General features: G+C 39.8%; 1 protein-coding gene across 3 annotated transcripts in view; it reads right to left on the bottom strand.

The window, feature by feature from the left end:
* LOC115213822 (MAM and LDL-receptor class A domain-containing protein 1-like) overlaps positions 1 to 20,999 on the bottom strand; it is a 382,250-nt gene that overhangs the window by 96,688 nt on the left and 264,563 nt on the right. For all 3 annotated transcript variants that reach the window (XM_036504533.1, XM_029782714.2, XM_036504532.1), the window contains exons 102-108: positions 16,377 to 16,789; positions 13,946 to 14,036; positions 11,513 to 11,934; positions 8,264 to 8,381; positions 5,541 to 5,663; positions 3,797 to 4,053; positions 910 to 1,000 (exon numbers count right to left, since the gene is read on the bottom strand). In XM_036504533.1, coding sequence (XP_036360426.1) covers positions 910 to 1,000; positions 3,797 to 4,053; positions 5,541 to 5,663; positions 8,264 to 8,381; positions 11,513 to 11,934; positions 13,946 to 14,036; positions 16,377 to 16,789 — 1,515 coding nt within the window. The remainder of the gene's footprint in view (positions 1 to 909; positions 1,001 to 3,796; positions 4,054 to 5,540; positions 5,664 to 8,263; positions 8,382 to 11,512; positions 11,935 to 13,945; positions 14,037 to 16,376; positions 16,790 to 20,999) is intronic.

Raw genomic sequence — 20,999 nt, 5'->3', positions numbered from 1 at the left:
ATGCACCACTGAAACATCACCACTTTGACCATCCAAATTGAGAGACTTAATGTAAGTTAAGATTATCTGTAGTTAAAAACAGTAAATATTAATTGAAGAGTCACTCAATATCTCTCAGTAGAGTGTTGTATTTAATTTTTACAAAAAAAAGATTGATTAGTGACTTCAAAATTTTAGCTTCATTGCTTTTGTTAAGTAAACATGCAATCCAGAATCTGAGAAGCCTGGGCTTTGGCTTGCATCAGTGAATATAAGTCCCAATAAAGGCTGTAAAAGAAGCAACAATGAAACAGAAGTACAGCTTTTATGTATTCTGCCATGAGGGAAGGAAAGGACTTTCGGTATTCTCAATATAAAAACCTTTTAGTAAAATAAACAAGAAATCTTGACAAAGGGCCTTTGTGTTCAAAACATTGTAAACCCTTTTCTTTTCCTCATGGTGTAATACACTGGCTTCATATTTTTGTTTCGTCTGGCCCCCGTGTCGGTGGCACGTAAAAGCACCATCCATTCGTGTCCGTTGCCAGCCTCGCCTGGCCCCGTGCCGGTGACAAGTAAAAGCACCATCCGTTCGTGGCCGTTTGCCAGCTCTGTCTGGCACCTGTGCGGGTGGCACGTAAAAAGCACCCACTACACTCACGGAGTGGTTGGCGTTAGGAAGGGCATCCAGCTGTAGAAACACTGCCAGATCTGACTGGGCCTGACGAAGCCTTCCAGCTTCACAGACCCCAGTTGAACCGTCCAACCCATGCTAGCGTGGAAAGCGGACGCTAAATGATGATGATGTTGTTTGCTCATCATATATTGCTTTTATCTTGGAATTAAATTTTTTTTTTATCAAGAATTAACAATAAATTAATTTCTCATAATTTTAAATGAATATTTAATTAACATAAAAAAAAAACATACGTGGATGAGGACAACCATTGGTATCCATGAAAATATCATCAACTGCCACCATTCCTGTTGATCTACCATTTGTAACAAATTCAATGTACAGCTGAAACAAATATAATAAACACATTTCTAAACTGACAAAACTAAATCTGATAGAAACCATTTTTGTTTTTTCTGTTTTGTAGATGTCAGTAGTTTTAAAAAGTTATGCTACCAATAAATAGGGTAAGAATATATTGCCAAAAAATATTACATCTTTCTCTCTTTCTGTGCAGAGGATTAACAACAAATAGGGAAAAATGATCCAGCATATATGTTCTAAAGAGAAAAACATTAAATCTGTAATATTAAGAGAAAATTTGAAAAGAGAGTTGTACTTTTACCTTATCATATAAATTGAAAATTCTGCTAACAAATAATAATGAAATAAAGTTCAAAAGTCAATGATATATTTATTGGTAACTTAAAGAAATTTTTATGGTAACAAACTGTATAAATGAACTAAGTTAACTGTATTGTATTTAAAGTCTATATATAATGAGTACCCACACACACATACACACACACAAACATTCACACACACGCACATGAGCACACATGTGCACACACACACCCATACACACACACGTGCACACACACATGCACATACACACGTGCACACACATACGCCAATTCGCACACACGTACATACACACACACACATACATGCACATACAAACATTTACACACACGCACAGACACACACACGCACATGAGCACACATGTGCACACACACACCCATACACACACACGTGCACACACACATGCACATACACATGCGCACACACATACGCACATTCGCACACACGTACATACACACATACACATACATGCACATACACACAAACATTCACACACACGCACAGACACACACACGCACATGAGCACACATGTGGACACACCCACCCACATGCACACACACACACACTCACACACACATGCGCACACACACACATGCACATACACACATTCATACACATGTGCACACACATACACACATTCGCACACACGTACACACACACACACACAGTACACACATGCACAAATATAAGTCTAATAATATCGAAACAGTTAAAATTGTGAAAACAAAGAATTGGTATTCTTTTATTCTTTTATTTGTTTTAGTCATTTGACTGTGGCCATGTTGGAGCACCGCCTTCAGTTGAACAAATCGACCCCAGGACTTATTCTTTGTAAGCCTAGTACTTATCCTACTGGTCACTTTTGCTGAACTGCATTGGTTGTCAAGCGATGGTGGGGGGACAAATACAGACACACAAACACACACACACACACACACACACACACACATGACGGGATTCTTTTTATGTTTCAAGGAAGGACCTTCTTCAGAAACAGAGACAGAGGAAAGTCCAACATAAGAGGAAGATGGAGGAAAAAAATCGCGAACAATCCACATGTAGTTATATATATATATGCATGCACATATATATATATATGCACATACATATATATACATACATATATATATATATTATTCAAAGTGTACAGTATTATATATCCATCATGGCAGATCTTACCAACCAGTTTCATGCTAGGGGTACAACAGAGTGTTAGGTAACGATCCGATTATATAACCCTACACTCATCAGAGGTAGCTGATATGGAATGAAATATCACTCTATTGACAGATATACAAGTGCATCTTTTTCTTGACTTATGGACTTTTAGATAACTTATGTGTATATATGTATATATGAGGGTCCCAGCTGATACAATCAACGGAACAGTCTGCTCATGAAATTAACGTGCAAATGACTGAGCAATCCACAGACATGTGTACCCCTAACGTAGTTCTTAGGGAGATTCAGCGTGACACAGAGTGTGACAAGGCCGGCCCTCTGAAATACAGGTACAACTCATTTTTGCCAGCTGAGTGGACTGGAGCAATGTGAAATAAAGTGTCTTGCTCAAGGACACAAGATGTCACCGGGAATTGAACTCACGACCTTACAATCGTGAGCCAAATGCCCAAACCACTAAGCTATGTGCCTTCACACACACATACACACACACACACATAATATATGCATACACACACACTGTGGATTTTTTTCCTTTTTCCATTTACCAAATCCCTAATTCTACTCACAGGGCTTTGATAGCTCAGAGCTATATTAGATGACACTTGCCCAAGGTGCAAGATAGTAGGATTGAAACCAAAACCACATGGTTGGGGAGCAAATTTCTTGACTATACAACCACTCCAGCACACCAAAATATCAAAATGCATAAATAAATAATATAAAACTTGCTGCATATAGTTGAAAACCTAAGTGCAAAAATGAAACAGAATTTGATTTGGCTAATAGGGATCATTTAGAATGAAAACTGGGCTTAAATGTGGAATGTCTTAAAAGACAAAGAAATAGGCATAGGAGTGGCTGTGTGGTTAGTAGCTTGCTTACGAACCACATGGTTCCGAGTTCAGTCCCACTGTGTGGCATCTTCGGCAAGTGTCTTCTACTATAGCCTCGGGCCGACCAAAGCCTTGGGAGTGGATTTGGTAGATGGAAACTGAAAGAAGCCTGTTGTATATATATATATATATATATATATGTGTGTGTGTGTGTGTGTGTGTGTGTGTGTGTGTGTGTGTGTGTGTGTGTGTTGTGTGTCTGTGTTTGTCCCCCCAACATCACTTGGCAACCGATGGTGGTGTGTTTACATCCTCGTAACTTAGCGGTTTGGCAAAAGAGACTGATGGAATAAGAACTAGGCTTACAAAGAATAAGACCTGGGGGTCGATTTGCTCAAATACAGGCGGTGCTCCAGCACGGCCTCAGTCAAATGACTGAAACAAGTAAAAGAGTAAAAGAGTAAACAACACATATCTTACCATGAAGTTATAATCATTTTCAACATTCAAATGAGCATAATTCCATTGGTTTTCTTGAGAGCCTCGCTTAGTCCAGATTAATACTTTACGACCGAATTTTGTCATGTATACATTCAAAGTACCTATGTTGGATCCATACATATAGTACCAGAAAGACAGGCAGTTGCCACCAGTTGATGTCGGTGCCAAAAGTGTTGTGTGTATCATAGCATTGCTGCCTTTTTTACTCTGGAAACTTTTGATATAGATATATGACCCTACAAAAGTGAAATAAACAATGGGAAAATGAAATATAACGAACTTTATTTATATATTACAGTAGAGTATATGAAAATGTGTATGTAATTATGTTACTCATTTGTGAATGAAATTGATGGGTAACAACGCTTGGTACTACAGCCTGGTGTTACAGCAAGCAAATGCTGGCCTCTACAAATGCAGCTGGACTCAATAAATGCAACTGGCTCCAATAAATGCAGCTGGCCTAAATAAATGAAGCCGGCCTCTACCAGTGCAGCTGGCCCCTACAAGTGCAGTTGGTCCCTACAATTGTAGCTGGTCTCTACAAGTGCAGCAGGTCTCTACTAGTGCAGCTGGCTTCTACAAATGCAGCTGACTTCTACAAGTGCAGCTAGCCCTACAAGTGCAGCTTTCTACCAGTGAAGCTGGCCTCTTCAAGTGCAGCTGATCATTATAAATGCAGGTGATATCTACAAGTGCAGCTGATCTCTACAAGTGCAGCTAGTGTCTATCAGTGTAGCTAGTATCTATGAATGCAGCTGCTGGTCTCTACAACTGCAGCTGGTCTCTATGAGTGCAGCTGGTCTCTACCAGTGCAGCTGGTCTCTGCAAGTGCAGCTGGTCTCTGCAAGTGCAGCTGGTCTCTACAAGTTTAAGTGACCTCTACAAGTGCAGTTGACTCTGATAAATGCAGTTAGTTTCTATTGACAGATGGCAATAGCCTCAAATACTGCCTGCTTCTACAAGTGCAACTGACTTCTCTGACAAGTGCAGCTGACCTAAGGAAAGGTTCTGACTCACATCTTTATCCATTTTAGCAGATTTTTCCTTTTGTAATGAAACTTTTCAGAATGTTTAATTTGTTTGAAGAGGGACAAAATTGTGACTCTATGAATTAACTCATCTCATTAATTGATAAATCTAAGGAGGAAGTATAGTGCAATAACCTTTTCAGACCTTCCGACCGTATTGAAAAAGAATGGCTTGGTGATGTCAGTTCATTCTTGCATGTTAGTCTTTAGAAGAAAAACATGGGTGGTTGTAAAGTGTTATGATGTGGGTATACACATCTGGTGTAAAATGGTATTACACAAATAAATAGTTTGTTGTGGTTATCTAAAAATAACCTATCACAGAAATATATGTTAACACAGCATACACTCCATACTACTTGAATGTAGGTACAATATTCAGTATCCACTGTTCAAATACCGACTGTTAAACCAACACACGGTCAAACTAACACCATCAACTACCCCTGCTGACAATTCACTCAGTTCTTATTTATTGTAATCTGTTAGTCCACATTCAGTTATGTGGGTGTGTTCAGGATTCTCCCATAGCAAAAAGTAATTCAGATTCCAGGAAAATTATAGTATATGAATTGATGTAGGTCAGATAAATCACTTACTGGAAAGTAATAAAAAAAAAGCCAAAGTTTTATTTTGAATTAAGTTCTTAGTGCTTAAAAAAAAAAAAAATAATGGAAAATATAAGAATTCACCTGATCCTGTACGTGGTTTAATACGTTTATAATATCCAGCCAGAGTCCAGTTAAAATCTGATTTTGAATCAAGATACCATTGGCAGAAGCTCATGTCAAAAGAACAAGACACCTCCTGGAATTCTGTACAAAGAAAGAAGGGAATTTAAAATTTGGAAAAAAAAAAGTCATCTGTTTTGGTTTTCAAAGGAATGGTAATCATCATCATTATCATCATCATCACCATTTAACATCTGTTGTCCATGTTTGTTGTTTGTTCCTTCTCAAGCCATGCCTGGCTCATAAGGGCCGGTTTCCCGTTTTCCTTGGTGTATACGTTCCCCACCGGGACAGGATGCCAGTCTGTCGCAGGTGAGCTGCGAGATGCAGGAGGAAAGAGTGAGAGAAAGTTGTGGCTAAAGAGTCAGCAGAAGTTCACCATTACCTTCTACCGGAGCTGTATGGAGCTTAGCTGTTTCGCTCATACACACACACACATCGCCCGGTCTGAGATTTGAACCGACGATCCCTCGACCACGAGTCTGCTGCTCTAACCACTAGGCCATGTGCCTCCACTGTTGCCCATGTTGGCATGAGTTGGACGGTTTGACCAGGGCTGGCAAGTTGAGGGGCTGCACAGACTCCAGTCTGATTCAACATAGTTTCTATAGCTGGATGCCCTTCCTACAGCCAACCTCTCCGAGAGTGTAATATTTTTCTAAATAATTATAAGGAATATTCTATTTCCTCGGGTGATGATTCACTACTAATATTGTTTAATTGGTGTATTTTGTTTGTTTTCTTTTTGTTTTTTTTAATGTTTTTATAATGTTGTACAACTGATATTCTTTGGATGGGTATAGACATGCTTTAAAATCTTTTTTTAATTGAATCACAAGCACTGGACTGTGGCAAAGCTGGGGCACTGCCTTGAAGGATTTTAATTTAACAGATTGAGCCCAAGACTTATTGTCCTCTTTAAATCTGGCATTTATTCTGTTGGTCTCTTTTGCTAACCTAAGTTACTAGGATATCAACAAACCAACACAGGTTGTTAAGCAGTATGTGGGGGACAAACAGACACAAAACATACACACAAACACACTCACACACACCTATCTGTCTGTCTGTCTAAACATGAAGGGCTTCCACACAGTTTTCATCAGCCAGATTCACTCACAAGGCAAGTCAGCTTGGGCCTATTGTAAAAGATGCTTGCCCAAGGTGATGTGTTGTGGGACTGAACCCAAAGTCATGTGGTTGCAAAGTGAGCTTCTTAACCACACAGCTGTTAATATTCACATGCTCCACCATGAATCCCAAATTTATAGAAACTAGTCTCATTATGGCAGAATATGTTTCAAATCATTTCTAGATGAAATGAAATATCCATCGTCTGTGACAGAACTGCCATAATAGTGAAACATAGACACTGATAAAGAAATTATCAAATGGGATAAATGGATGCTACACAAGGATGCTACGAATGGCCCTGAATGTGAAGCGTCACCACCACCACCACCACCACTACCACCACCATCATCATCATCATTTAATGTTCGCTTTCCATGCTAGCATGAGTGGGACGGTTTCACAAGAGACAGCCAGGCAGAAGCCTGCACCAGACTTCTGATTGTTTTGACAGGATCTTTACAGCTGGATGCTCTTCCTAATACCAACCATTCAGCAGAATGGACTTAGTGCTTTTTACATGGCCCGAGCACAGGAGAGGTCAGTAGCGCTTTTCACATGGTACAAGCACAGGTGAGAACAGTTTTGGCAAGGTTTTTACAGCTAGATGCCCTTCCGAACACCGACCACTTTATAGTGTAGACTGGGTGCTTTTAGGTGGTCCCTGCACTGACAGGGTCACCAAGTATTTGCAAGACAAAAAACAAAAGAAGCTACATATGAAAAATCAATGCTTTCAGGGAGACCTGTTGAAAGTTAGTGAGAAGATCAAACAAAAATGGCTGTGACAATCTGGTCACTGCATACGCCACCGTGAATTGAAGGCACTGAAATTAGTTTTGTAGAACCCACTTTATGGTGATGTAAGGAAAGTAAAACATTGTCACACCTACATTGATAACCTCTATCATGCCCAGGATATTAATCATCTGGAAGCCGTTCAGTGACGTGCAACCAAGATAATACCCTCCATCAGGTATTTGCCATATTCTGAACGCCTTACTTCCCTGGGCATGGATACATTGAAACTCCGACGTCTGGCAGCTGACTTGGCAGACACCCATAAAATTATTAACCATCTTACTAACAATAACTCTGAGCACCTTTTCAAACTCCACCTGTCTAACACCTGTGGACATGTTTACAAAGTCTGGAAATAGCACAGCTCCCATGACTTTTGGAAACATTTTTTCACGCTGAGAGTTGCTGAAGCATGGAACAAACTGCCAGGGCATTGCATCCTTCAAATCTTCCATGCTTCCTGAGATTTGCCAACACTACACCTGATTTTCTTCCTTCCATACACACGCAAGCATGTATCTGACTCATACACTGTTCACTTTCCAGACATTTGTACATTACTGCATATGCATTATATGCACTATTGACAAGTTGTAGTGCACCTGAGCACTATATACAATAATTTCATTATATTAAGTTGATTGCAGACACTGGTCTAGAATGTATCCAGGACCCTGTGGCAATGATGATGAATATTACCTCCCTTGCTAGTAAGTAGATTGCTGCTAAATTGTCCAGTGAATAAGGCTTACCTGATTTCTGTGGATCGGCATAGATTGGTTTGATTGAACAGGATTCTTGAGAAATAGAAATATCATCTATAGCAATGTCTCCATAACTTCCATTCCCTCGAATTGCTTCAAAAATTAACTGGAAAAAAGAAGAATTAAAAAATTTTAAATACACTGACTTATCTTATTTTTTTATTGAAGTAAAATCACATCATTAATTAATACACCATTGATTATAAGACCATCAAGAAGCTCATTAACCCATTAGCATTCAAATTACTTTGTCAAATATATTGCTAATTTATTCAAATTGTTTTAAATTTATTATTCACTATCAGGTGTCTTGGGGAAATTTCAAACCTGAGTTCTCATTCCTAAGGTATTTTTCAATCTCGTTATTATTATTATTATTATTATTATTATAATTATTATTATTATAATTATTATTATTATTATTATCATTATCATTATTATTATTCAGATCACTGCTTGGAATCGAACTCAGAATCTTGGGGTTCATAGCCTGTGCTCTTAACCACTATGCCATATGCTCGTGGCATAGTGGTTAAGAGCACGGGCTACTCACCCCAAGATTCTGAGTTCTATTCCAAGCAGTGATCTGAACAATAACAATAATAATAATAATAACAACGAAAAATACCTTAGGAATGAGAACCCAGGATCGAAATTTCCCCAAGGCACCTGAAAAAGGCTGGAGGGTATATCAGCCGAAACATTGTGTTAATAACAAACAAGATGAGGACAAATATCCGTCGAATGTAAATTCATTTTATTTGGTTAAAATGTTCAACTTGAGTAAGATAGATAAAAAAATAAGTCTGTATTTATAGCAAATGACTGTCTCCCAGTTTTCAACACAGATAGCGCACAATGCATCTGGTGTGGAATTTTAAAAGATTAGCCACGCCAGTGTTTTCTGGCATAAGATCTGGTCATCAAATCTAAGTAGAGATTTCAAACTTAAAATCTTCAAAGCCACAGTCGAACCAATTCTACTATATGGCTCAGAAACCTGGACGTTATCAAAGAAGCTTGAGAGGTGGTTGGATGGAACTTACACTCGCCTCCTTATGAGAGCTCAAAATCTCTCGTGGAAGTGTCATCCAACCAAAGTACAAATATATGGGAAATTACCACCTGTATCATCTCGTGTGAAAGGTAGAAGAGTCCAGTTTGCTGGACATTGTTGTAGAGCTGAAAACGAGGTAATTTCTACTCTTCTCCTCTGGAAGCCATCTGCTCGCGATACCAGAGGGCGCACACTCTCCTACCCTGATGTAATCTTTAGGGATACAGGCATCCAGCAACAGGGCCTCCATAATGCTATGATGGACTGTGAAGTCTGGTGTAACATAGTAAATTCCATTGTCTTGACCACGGTTGAATAATGATGATGATGATGTTTTCTGGGTTTTTGTTGAATGATGGAGAATGAGAGGAAAGTAAAGATAAAGAATAGAGATAGAAGTGTTGGCCTCAAGGGGATTTGCAGAAAAGTGTGTGAATTGTGAAAATGGCTTGTAGTGGCACAAGCAGTCAGCGCCATATTGGATGAGATCTTGCGACAGCTATTGCTTTCTCCGAGACTGGAGCGAGACTTCACCTGCATCCATTTGCCATGCGCGAGATCACAAGGCTCGCAATGGAAAACTGTATATAAGGGAAAACTCGATTCAGACCTGCCTCTTTTGGTGCCACTTCACAGCAGTGCTGGCTGAATACCTATTTCTTTATTACCCACAAGGGGCTAAACACAGAGGGGACAAACAAGGACAGACATAGGTATTAAGTCGATTACATCGACCTCAGTGCGTAACTGGTACTTAATTTATCGACCCCGAAAAGATGAAAGGCAAAGTCGACCTCAGCGGAATTTGAACTCACAATGTAACACAGATGAAATGCCTCTAAGCATTTCGCCTGGCGTGCTAATGTTTCTGCCAGCTCGCCGTGCTGGCTGAATACCACAACTGGCTGGGCCTGTCTGCATGTTGTACCTCCAGAGGCAATTTGCGCCCGCACTATCGGGGCTACTACACAACGTACACAGCTAAAGATGGTTGCTGAGAGCAGCACACTTCACCTATGCTGTGAAACTTGTAAATAAAACCATTTGTAAATAGCATTTGTACTTGAAGTCATCTCTCTTCGCCTGTCAGAAGCCTGAACTATATGAAAAACGAAAAGATGATGGAAGAAGACGATATTCTTCTGATATTGTAAACCTTGCCTTCCATTATAAGCTTATATGAAAAGAGTGGAGGCGCAATGGCCCAGTGGTTAGGGCAGCAGACTCGCTGTCGTAGGATCGCGGTTTCGATTCCCAGACCGGGCATTGTGAGTGTTTATTGAGCGAAAACACCTAAAGCTTCACGGGGCTCCTGCAGGGGGTGGTGGTGAATCCTGCTGTACTCTTTCACCACAACTTTCTCTCACTCTTTCTTCCTGTTTCTGTTGTACTTGTATTTCAAAGGGCCAGCCTTGTCACACTCTGTGTCACGCTGAATCTCCTCGAGAACTACGTTAAGGGTACACGTGTCTGTGGAGTGCTCATCCACTTACACGTTAATTCCACGAGCAAGCTGTTTCGTTGATCGTATCAGCTGGGACCCTCATCGTCGTAACCGACGGAGTGCTCTTTTTTTTTATATGAAAAGACTTACATTGAGTATGTGGCTGTAGGCTGAAGAAAACAGCTAAGAGGGGAAGAGGGAGAGAGAGAGAGTGTGAGAGAAACGAGAGAGGGAGAGAGAGAGGGAGTGAGAGGGAGAGTACTTGACCTTGACAGTCAGGGTGATCCTGGATTTAGGGAGTTCCTTGATTTTTCTCTGTGTGGAATTACTATGATTTATATAACAATGGTGTCAAATTTTGGTGGAGAGAAGAAGAAGAAGAAGAAGAAGAAGAAGAAGAAGAAGAAGAAGAAGAAGAAGGGATGATGATGACAATGATGATGATGGTGATACTGGTGATGGTGATGATGATGGTGGTGGTGGTGATAATGGTGGTGTGATGATGATGATGATAGTAGTGATGGTGATGATGAGAACAACAATGATGACGATGACAATGATGATGACGACGATGATGATGATGATACTCATGATAATAAGATGGAAGAAGAGGAAGAAGGTAATGATCTTGATGACGATGATGATGACGATGACGATGATGATGATGATGACGACGATGATAAAGATGAGAGATATATTCTGATGTTGAAAGTTTTAGAAAATGAAGCAACTTTACCTGATGACTCATGCCAGTGTATTTCGGATCTATATACACTTGAGCACTAAACCATTTCTGTCCCTGGTTGCCATTTACAGTCCAAATGAAGGCAGCATCATAGTGGCGCAAAAAGCCAAAAGACTTTCGCACCAAAACATTCAAAGCATTTACATCCTTTCCATACATCTGGTACCAGAATTTCAAGCAGCCTGGTTTCTTATTTGCTGATAAATGCTCACTGAGAAGGTGAGCGACATCTCCTGGACGAATTGGGCTGCTAGAGTCTATGTACATATAGTGTCCTTTAGCGTTGTTATAGGTGTGGTCATATATAGGACCAGTCTGATCTGTTAAGGTGAGTCCTTGACCGATAACCCAATCAAAGTCATCCAGCTTGTCATTTCTCCAATTGCAGGGACCATTTTCAAAATCACAGAAACCTGAGTAGTTGAAAAAAATATTTTATATATGTGTATATAAAATAGTGGAATTATATAATTAGAAAAGGGTTAAAAATATTTTAATTACCAATAAAATAAACTAAGCACCTGTTCATTCATACACATCTTATGGTTCAATCAAAGAGTATGTGAGGAAAGATTGGCCAGTGTCATCATTGAAATGCCCACATTTGCATGTTTGCATGCTTTGTTTGTTCCTTCTTGAGCAACACCTGGCTCATAAAGGCCGGTTCCCCAGTTTCCTTGGCATATAGGTTCCCCACCTGGATGGGACGCTGGTCCATCGCAGGTGAGCTGCAAGATGCAGGAGGAAAGAGTGAGAGAAAGTTGTGGCGAAAGAGTTCGCCATTACCTTATGCCGGAGCCGAGTGGAGCTTAGGTGTTTCACTCATAAACACATACATTGCCTGGTCTGAGATTCGAACCCACGATCCCTTGACCGCGAGTTTGCTGCTCTAACAACTAGGCCATGTGCCTCCACGTGAGCTTGCATAGGTCTGATGGAATTCATTAAAGCAGATTTTTCTATAGCCAGATGCCCTTTCTGTTGGTAACTTTTTCCAAGTAAGATAATATTCTAGTTTTCCTAGGCCTGACATGTTTTCATGGAAGACTAGAAGTGAATGCCACCATTTGTGTGATGGGGACTCTCGCTTACAACCATGTGATGTCAAGACAAAGAGGCACAACTCCCCCCCATTATATATATGTATGTATGTATGTGTGTGTGTGTGTGTATATATATATATATATATATATATATGTATATATGTGTGGAGGCGCAATGGCCCAGTGGTTAGGGCAGCGGACTCGCGGTTTCGATTCCCAGACTGGGCATTGTGTGTGTTTATTGAGCGAAAACACCTAAAAGCAGCACGAGGCTCTGGCAGGGGGTGGTGGGGACCCCTGTTGTACTCTTTCACCACAACTTTCTCTCGCACTCTCTTCTTGTTTCTTGAGTAATGCTGTGGTGGACTGGCGTCCCGTCCAGCTGGGGGGATCACATACGCCACAGAAACTGGGGAACCGGGCCCATGAGCCTGGCTAGGCTCGAAAAGGGCAACGGAGATGAACGGACAGACATACACACACACACACACACACACACAAACACACACACACACACACACACACACACACACACACACATGACAGTCTTCTTTCAGTTGCTGTCTGCTGAATTCACTTACAAGGCTTTGGTCAGCTTACAGCCATAACAGAAGATCCTTTCCAAGGGTACCATGCAGTGGAACTAGATGCAAAGCTATGAGCACATATTGCATTTACAAATTACATCTAATTACATTTTACTGATGGACAATGCTGCTCGTATCTCTGCAGATGACCTGGATTTCATCCCCATTGCCAGAGCACAACTTGTGCACTCAGCTCACTCTGAAGAAATTAACAATGCTGGTGCCACGTAAAATGTACTGGTGCTGGAGCCACATAAAAAGTACTAGTGCTCATGCCATGTAAAAAACACTGTTGCTGGTTCCATATAAAAAGTACTGGTGCTGGAGCCACATAAAAAAGTACTAGTGCTCATGCCACGTAAAAAACACTGTTGCTGGTTCCATATAAAAAGTACTGGTGCCGGAGCCATGAAAAAAGTACAGGCATTGGACATCACATAAAAGCACTGGTGATGGTGGCAAGTACAAAGTACCGGTGCTGGTGTCACATAAAGAGTACTGGTGATGGTGTCACGAAAAGTACTGGTGTTGGAGCCACATAAAAAGTGCTGGTGCTGGCACCATGTAAAAACACTGTTGCTGGTGCCATGTAAAAAGCACTGGTGATGGAGCCATGTAAAAAGCACTGGCGTTGGTGTCACATAAAAGCACTGGTGATGGTGCCATGTAAAAAACACTATTGCCGGAGCCATGTAAAAAGCACTGGTGATGGAACCATGTAAAAAGCACTGGCGTTGGTGTCACATAATAAGCAAACCAAAAAATAAAACAAAACAGAATAAAAAAAAATGTACCTGGTGTTTGACATGATCCATTGGTTTGGAAAATATCATCAATGGCAATGTCACCTCTAAAGCCTTTTCCTGATATTCCTTCAAATATGACCTGAGGAAAATATATCAAAAGAAGAGGGATATGAATGGAATATTTTAAAGGTCTTCTATTTTGGCACAGGGCCAGCAATTTTTAAGGAAGTGGTTAAGTTGATTACATTGACCAGTGTCGAAGTGGTATTTATTCTATGAAGGCGGCGAGCTGGCAGAAATGTTAGCATGCCAGGCGAAATGCTTAACAGTATTTCGTCTGTCTTTACGTGCTGAGTTCAAATTCCACCGAGGTCAACTTTGCCTTTCATCTCTTCGGGGTTGATAGATTAAGTACCATTTATGCACAGGGGTCGATGTAATCGACTTAATCCCTTTGTCTGTCCTTGTTTGTCCACTCTGTGTGTAGCCCCTTGTGGGTAGTAAAGAAATAGGTATTTATTTTATCAACCCTGAAAGGATGAAAGGCTAAGTTGACCTCGGTAGAATTTGTCCCCAGAATACAAAGAGCTGGAAGAGACTAAGAATTTCGCTAAGCATTTTGTCCAACAGGCAAATGATTCTACCAGCTCTCCACCTAATGGAAAAATATAGTTTTGTTTCTTTCTACTCTAGGTACAAGACTTGAAATTTTGCAGGAGGGGGCTGGTCGATTACATTGATCCCAATGGTGAACTGGTACTTATTTTACCAACCCTGAAAAGATGAAAGGCAAAGTCAACCTTGGTGGAATTTGTCCCTAGAATACAAAGGGCTAAAAGAAATGCTGCTAAGCATTTTGTCCAACTTGCAAACAATTCTATCGGTACTCCACCTTATGGAAAAATATAATTCTATTTATTTCTATATGCACAGGGCCTGAAATTTTGGTGAAGGGGGTTAGCCAGTTACAACTCCAATGTTCATCAGGTACTTATTTCATGGGTCCTGAAAAAATTAAAGGCAAAGTCGATCTCCCCTAAATTTGAACCCAGAACATGAAGAAGGGGTACAAATGCTGTTAAGCATTTGTCTGACTTGTTAACGCTTCTACCTGTTTGCTACCTTACGAAAAATACGAGGAAAAAGTAAAACACCAAGGAAAGGAAGACATTCAAGTGAAGACAATATCTTAGTCTCCTAAAGCAGTGAGCTGGCAGAAATGTTAGCACGCCAGGCAAAATGCTTAGCAGTATTTCGTCTGTCGCTATGTTCTGAGTTCAAATTCCGCTGAGGTCGACTTTGCCTTTCATCCTTTCAGGCTCAATAAATAAAGTACCAGTTTCACACTGGTGTTGATGAAAACGACTTAATCCCTTTGTCTGTCCTTGTTTGTTCCCTCTATGTTCAGCCCCTTGTGAGCAGTAAAGAAATAAATATTTTAGTCTCTTTAGGCAGTGAGCTGGCAGAAATGTTAGCATGCTGGGCAAAATGCTTAGCAGTATTTCATCTGCCATTACGTTCTGAGTTCAAATTCTGCTGAGGTTGACTTTGCCTTTCATCCTTTCGGGGTTGATAAATTAAGTACCAGTTGCATACTAGGGTCGATCTAATTGACTGGCCCTTGCTCTCCAAAAATTTCAGGCCTTGACGTTAGAGTAGAAAAATATATCTAAGTCTCTTTTCAATCATGGTTGACTATGGATTTTGTGGTTTTGCTCCTGGAAAGTTCTTCACCATGGTATAGATTTGGATAAGGGTGTTTTGTGGAGATTAGGGGTTCTTAGTCTTCCTTGTTCTATGGCCCAGCTCAAGTCCCATGAAAATGGTAATGCCAATGCAACTTAGCACACGTGTTATTGCACAGGTACCACATTCAGAACACAAAGAACTGGAACAGATACCTCAAGACATTCTGTTTAATGTTTAAATAGTTCTGTCTATCCCAAACCCTCCCAGATTGGTGCTTTTTGTTTTATCACCCACCAAAATAATAAAAGTTAATGTTGGTCTCAGCAGGAACCCAGATTATAAGGAATTGGAATCAAGACACAGAGTTGAAAATTTTTGGTAAGTGTATTTCACTTTTAGAAATGAGATTTTGAGACATTTGTAGTTATGGTGGTAGTCGTAGTGGTGGTGGTGGTGATGGTGGTAGTAGTGGATGGGTCAAAATGGATTAGTGATGGAGGTATTGGAATGACAGCTCATGGGTTTTGAGTGCAAATAAGTCAATACATTTGTTTGTGTCCCATAACAAGACCTTCGAACTGATGCACACCTTCATCACTCTCACAGCTGAGAACAGGGCACCAATTGTTCATAGAATATTATTTGTAATAGCTGGCCATCTTATGTCAAAATCTGGACTTAAAATCTCGAGAGATGAAACTAAATTCAAAAACACATTTTGTACATCATTCTTCTATGTCAATTTTCCCTTTAAACTTATAGCAGACAAATAATATTGCTTATAGCTTACCGTATAGTTACCATGTGCAGCAAGTGTTACTGTGCCTTCAATCCAATTAGGGCCTTGGGAATGTTCCATGTTCCACAGTGGGGATTTTAATTCATCAAATTGGTTCCCAAACGCCTGATATATATTTAGTGTATTGATATCATCACCATACATAAAATAATAGAAATGTAAGCACGTTGGTGTGTCAGTATGATACATAGGACTAATCAGCTGGGCTGTTTGGTTCACTTTCTTGGATGAGGTTTCAATGTAGAAATAATGTCCTGATGGAGTTCCCATGGTGTGATCCGCAGTTGGCCCGGTTCCTGAGCTTTGTGTCCTTCCATGGTGCCAGGTCCATTCAAAGTCAGCGTTCTTGTTATGAGTATAATTACATTTGTCCTCTGATTCAAAATCACAGAATGTTGGGTTATCTGGATAAGGAAATAAAAGTTTTATCTCAGCTTTCTTGAAATAAACTCTGGCTTTATACAAACACACACACATACTTGTATATGATGTCTCATGAAATTATGGAAGGAAATCTCATAAAACTCAACAATTTAGTTAAAAATGGAGAAGAGAAGATGTTAAAATATATAACAGAATTGAAATTCTCTTATACATTTTAACATTTTCTCTTCTTTATTTTTAACAAAATCGTTGAGTTTTCTGGGATTTCTTTTCGTAATTTCACACCAGATATACAAGTATTATTTTCATATTTGCAAATTTACACAAATAAGCTACCAGCAAAATATGAAGAATCACTATTAGAAATCTATTTTGGAAACCTTCAAATTAAAGGACGAATCTAATTCAACCTTTTTACACACAAACACACACACACATGTATATATATATACTCAAATTAAGCCACAAGTATATCCGAGGTAATGTAGTACAATCGTTTCATGCTACTTCATTTTATTAAACACTGTTTAAAATGTCGAGCAATCTTCAGCCACTTATAGAAATTTTCTATAATTTTATAGAAATTTTCTATAAGTGGCTGAAGATTGCATGACATTTTAAAACTGATGTAATACTTACAGTGTTTAATAAAATGAAGTAGCATGAAACGATTGTACCACATTACCTTGGATATACTTGTTGCTTATTTTGATTATAATCACCCCATGGATTTATATGGATAATACCATACAAAATTCTGGTGCCTTTGACTTAAATACCTTATTCATCTGAATCTAAATTTTGCTGAACTTATAAATATATATATATATATATATATATATATAAGAATTAAGATATAAACCTAAATTAGGCAATCATACTCATACACTTATAAATTCGACTTAAAATGCATATACATACACATATTAATACATATTGATGCACATGCATATTTTAAAAAATATTTATAAAACATAAATATATATAAATTTACATAAAAATACATGTAAATAAAACCCATATGGAAGAAAATTTGAGAAAAAGAGAACTAATTTGTGTTTACATCTTAATTCTTATCTTTTGTCATGGGTTCAACCCGAGCACTTCTTAAGCAGCTCTATATTTTTTGTAAGAAAGATCAATAATATTATATATATGTGTGTGTGTGTGTGTGTGTGTGTGTGTGTGTGTGTATATATCTCACAGAGGCAATGACGAAAAACCAAGACCTCTGGAGATATGCTGTGACTGCGAAGACAAATGAAGTGAGTTCATGGCTCACAGGACGGCCTGCTGTGCTTACCTTGGATCGTAGGGTGACCTGCTGTGCTTGAGGAAATCTATTGAGTCAAATACATCAACATCAAAATAAAAATCAAATGGAAATTGTAGTTGTGATACCCGTGCCGGTGGCATATAAAAAAACACCATCCGAATGTGGCCGATGCCAGCACTGCCTTGACTGGTGTCTGTGCCAGTGGCACATAAAATGCACCAACCAATCATGGACATTACCAGCCTCCTCTGGCCCCTGTGCCGGTGGCACGTAAAAAGCACCCACTATACTCACAGAGTGGTTGGCGTTAGGAAGGGCATCCAGCTATAGAAACACTGCCAGATCAGACTGGAGCCTGGTGCAGCCTCCTGGCTTCCCAGACCCCGGTCGAACCATCCAACCCATGCTAGCATGGAAAACGGACGTTAAACGATGATGATGATGATGATGATACATATATATATATATACAATGAAAATCTCTAGGTAGTTTGATTTACTAATATCTTTACACTTATAAATATATCTTTACACTTATAAATCTATGTGTCTACAAAGACTGCATTTTTCTGGAAAAAAGCAGTGTCTATAGAGACATATGGATTTACCAATGTGAAGATAAACTGTTGTTAGCAAAATAAAAGTAACTGGAATTTATATACAGTCATGAAGGTTAGCCGGCATTAATAACTGGTACATGTGATTAAGGTGCTCACTAGGATTCTATATCCCTACCACATATTTTTCAATTCAATTCAATTTTTATTGGCTCAAAAACCAAAAGCAATGCCATGTAGGGGGACAGGGAGTTATGTACAGGGAGGGTGGTCATACAAAGAGTTCAGGCTATTTCTGGTCAAGAGAGACTTTGAACTGAGCGGTCGTTGACATCATCACTATCTCATCTGGCAGCTTATCCCAGGGATCTGCAACCCGGACGGAGAAAGCCCCTCTCCTTCGATTGAGATGAAATCGTTGTAGATAGAGCATTTTGGAGTGACCCCACAGCCCACACTCTGGAGCAGGAGTGAAGAACATGCTTTATTGCTTTAGCTACTTTATGTACCGCCTTTAAAAGCAATATACATACATAAATACATACATAAATACATACATACATGATGGCTGCCCCCTCGTTATCGAGTATGGCTACTGCACGAAGCTTTTCTGTTATTGGTGCTGTGATCAAATGTGACTTTTTAGCCCAGCTAAAGATCTACAATGTCTTGTACAGAATTGGTAGCTAAAACCTTTACCGGCAATTGCCGGCTGTAGTTGTAACTGGGCTTCATGTACCTTTGCATGTCGTTTAAGTCCTCCTGCCAAATTACACTCTCTTCCACATGCCTGGTAGATATGATTAGTATGGTGTGTAACTAATCTGTCTCGCTTTATGACTACGAAGATGACTCTTGAGTCCAGCTTTACTGAGGCAGAGTCTTGCACAGACACTGCATGTCAGTATCATAGGAAGACCCTTCCCATCTGGAAGTGTAACAGTGATGCCCTTCCTGACATCCCTCCTTACTTTCTCATGCGCGACTTGAGATTTCTCAAACATACATACATACATACATACATACATATATGATGAGGAATGTTACAGATATCTAGGGGTAGATGTAAACATCTTACAATGGCACCTGTAAGAAAACATGTGTCACTAAAGAATATTACTGCCGAATAAAGAAAATTAGGACGTCATAGCACTTTGCATTCAATACAACAATGGCCCACGATGCGTTTGCAGTGCCAGTACTCATACCTATTTCTTTATTACCCACAAGGGGCTAAACATAGAGGGGACAAACAAGGACAGACAAACGGATTAAGTCGATTACATTGACCCCTGTGTGTAACTGGTACTTATTTAATCAACCCCGAAAGGATGAAAGGCAAAGTCGACCTTGGTGGAATTTGAACTCAGAACGTAACGGCAGACGAAATACCGCAAAGCATTTCGCCGGGTGTGCTAACGTTTCTGCCAACATTTGGGCTGCTTGATTGGATGCTTGATGAGATCTGAGCCACTGATGTGAAAACCCCAAAATACTAGTGAACACATAATTTCCACGTAAACTGTGATGTAGACCACCTCTACCTAAAACAAAAACAAAGTGGCAGAGGCTTAACATGGATCAAAAATGCCTTTGAATGTTGTATCAGATCCCTTCAGCAACATCTTTTAACCACCAAGTGTTAAAGTGCATCCCTTGACCAAGTTTGCATACATGAGGCTGATAACATTATAAGACTTAGAAGGCAGCTCCTTGAGCAATATTACTAAATAGTGGCTTGTCTCTAAATTCTACACACACACACACACACACACACACACACACACACACACACACACACACACACATACACACACACACATATATATGCATTTATATGTGTATATCATCATCATCATCATCATCATCATCGTTTAACATCGGCTTTCCATGCTAGCATGGTTTGGACGGTTTGACTGAAGGCTGGCAAACCAGATGGCTGCACCAGGCTCCAGTCTTGATCTGGCAGAGTTTCTATAGATGGATGCCCTTCCTAACGCCAACCACTCGAATCTTGTTACACATGCCATCAGCACAGGTGCCAGTAAGGTGATGCTGGTAACGATCACGCTCGAATGGTGCTTTTTACATGCCACCGGCACAGAAGACAGTTAGCCGCTCTGGCAACGATCACACTTGGATGGTGCTCTTAGCACCCTACTAGCATGGGGCTTAAGTGCCAGTAAGGCGACACTGGTAACGATTACACTCCAATGGTGCCTTTGATGTGCCACCGGCACGGAAGTCAGTTAGCCGCTCTGTCAATGATCATGCTCGTATGGTGCTCTTTGCAACCCGCTATCACAGGTGCCTGTCATCGAATTTCACTTTGATTTTGATTTCGATTTTGATATATGTATATATGTATATATATTGTATGAAAATCTAGGATAAGGTT

This window comes from Octopus sinensis, linkage group LG7, assembly GCF_006345805.1.
Source record: "Octopus sinensis linkage group LG7, ASM634580v1, whole genome shotgun sequence".
NCBI lineage: Eukaryota > Metazoa > Mollusca > Cephalopoda > Octopoda > Octopodidae > Octopus > Octopus sinensis.
This window is presented reverse-complemented; position numbering and strand designations above follow the sequence as displayed.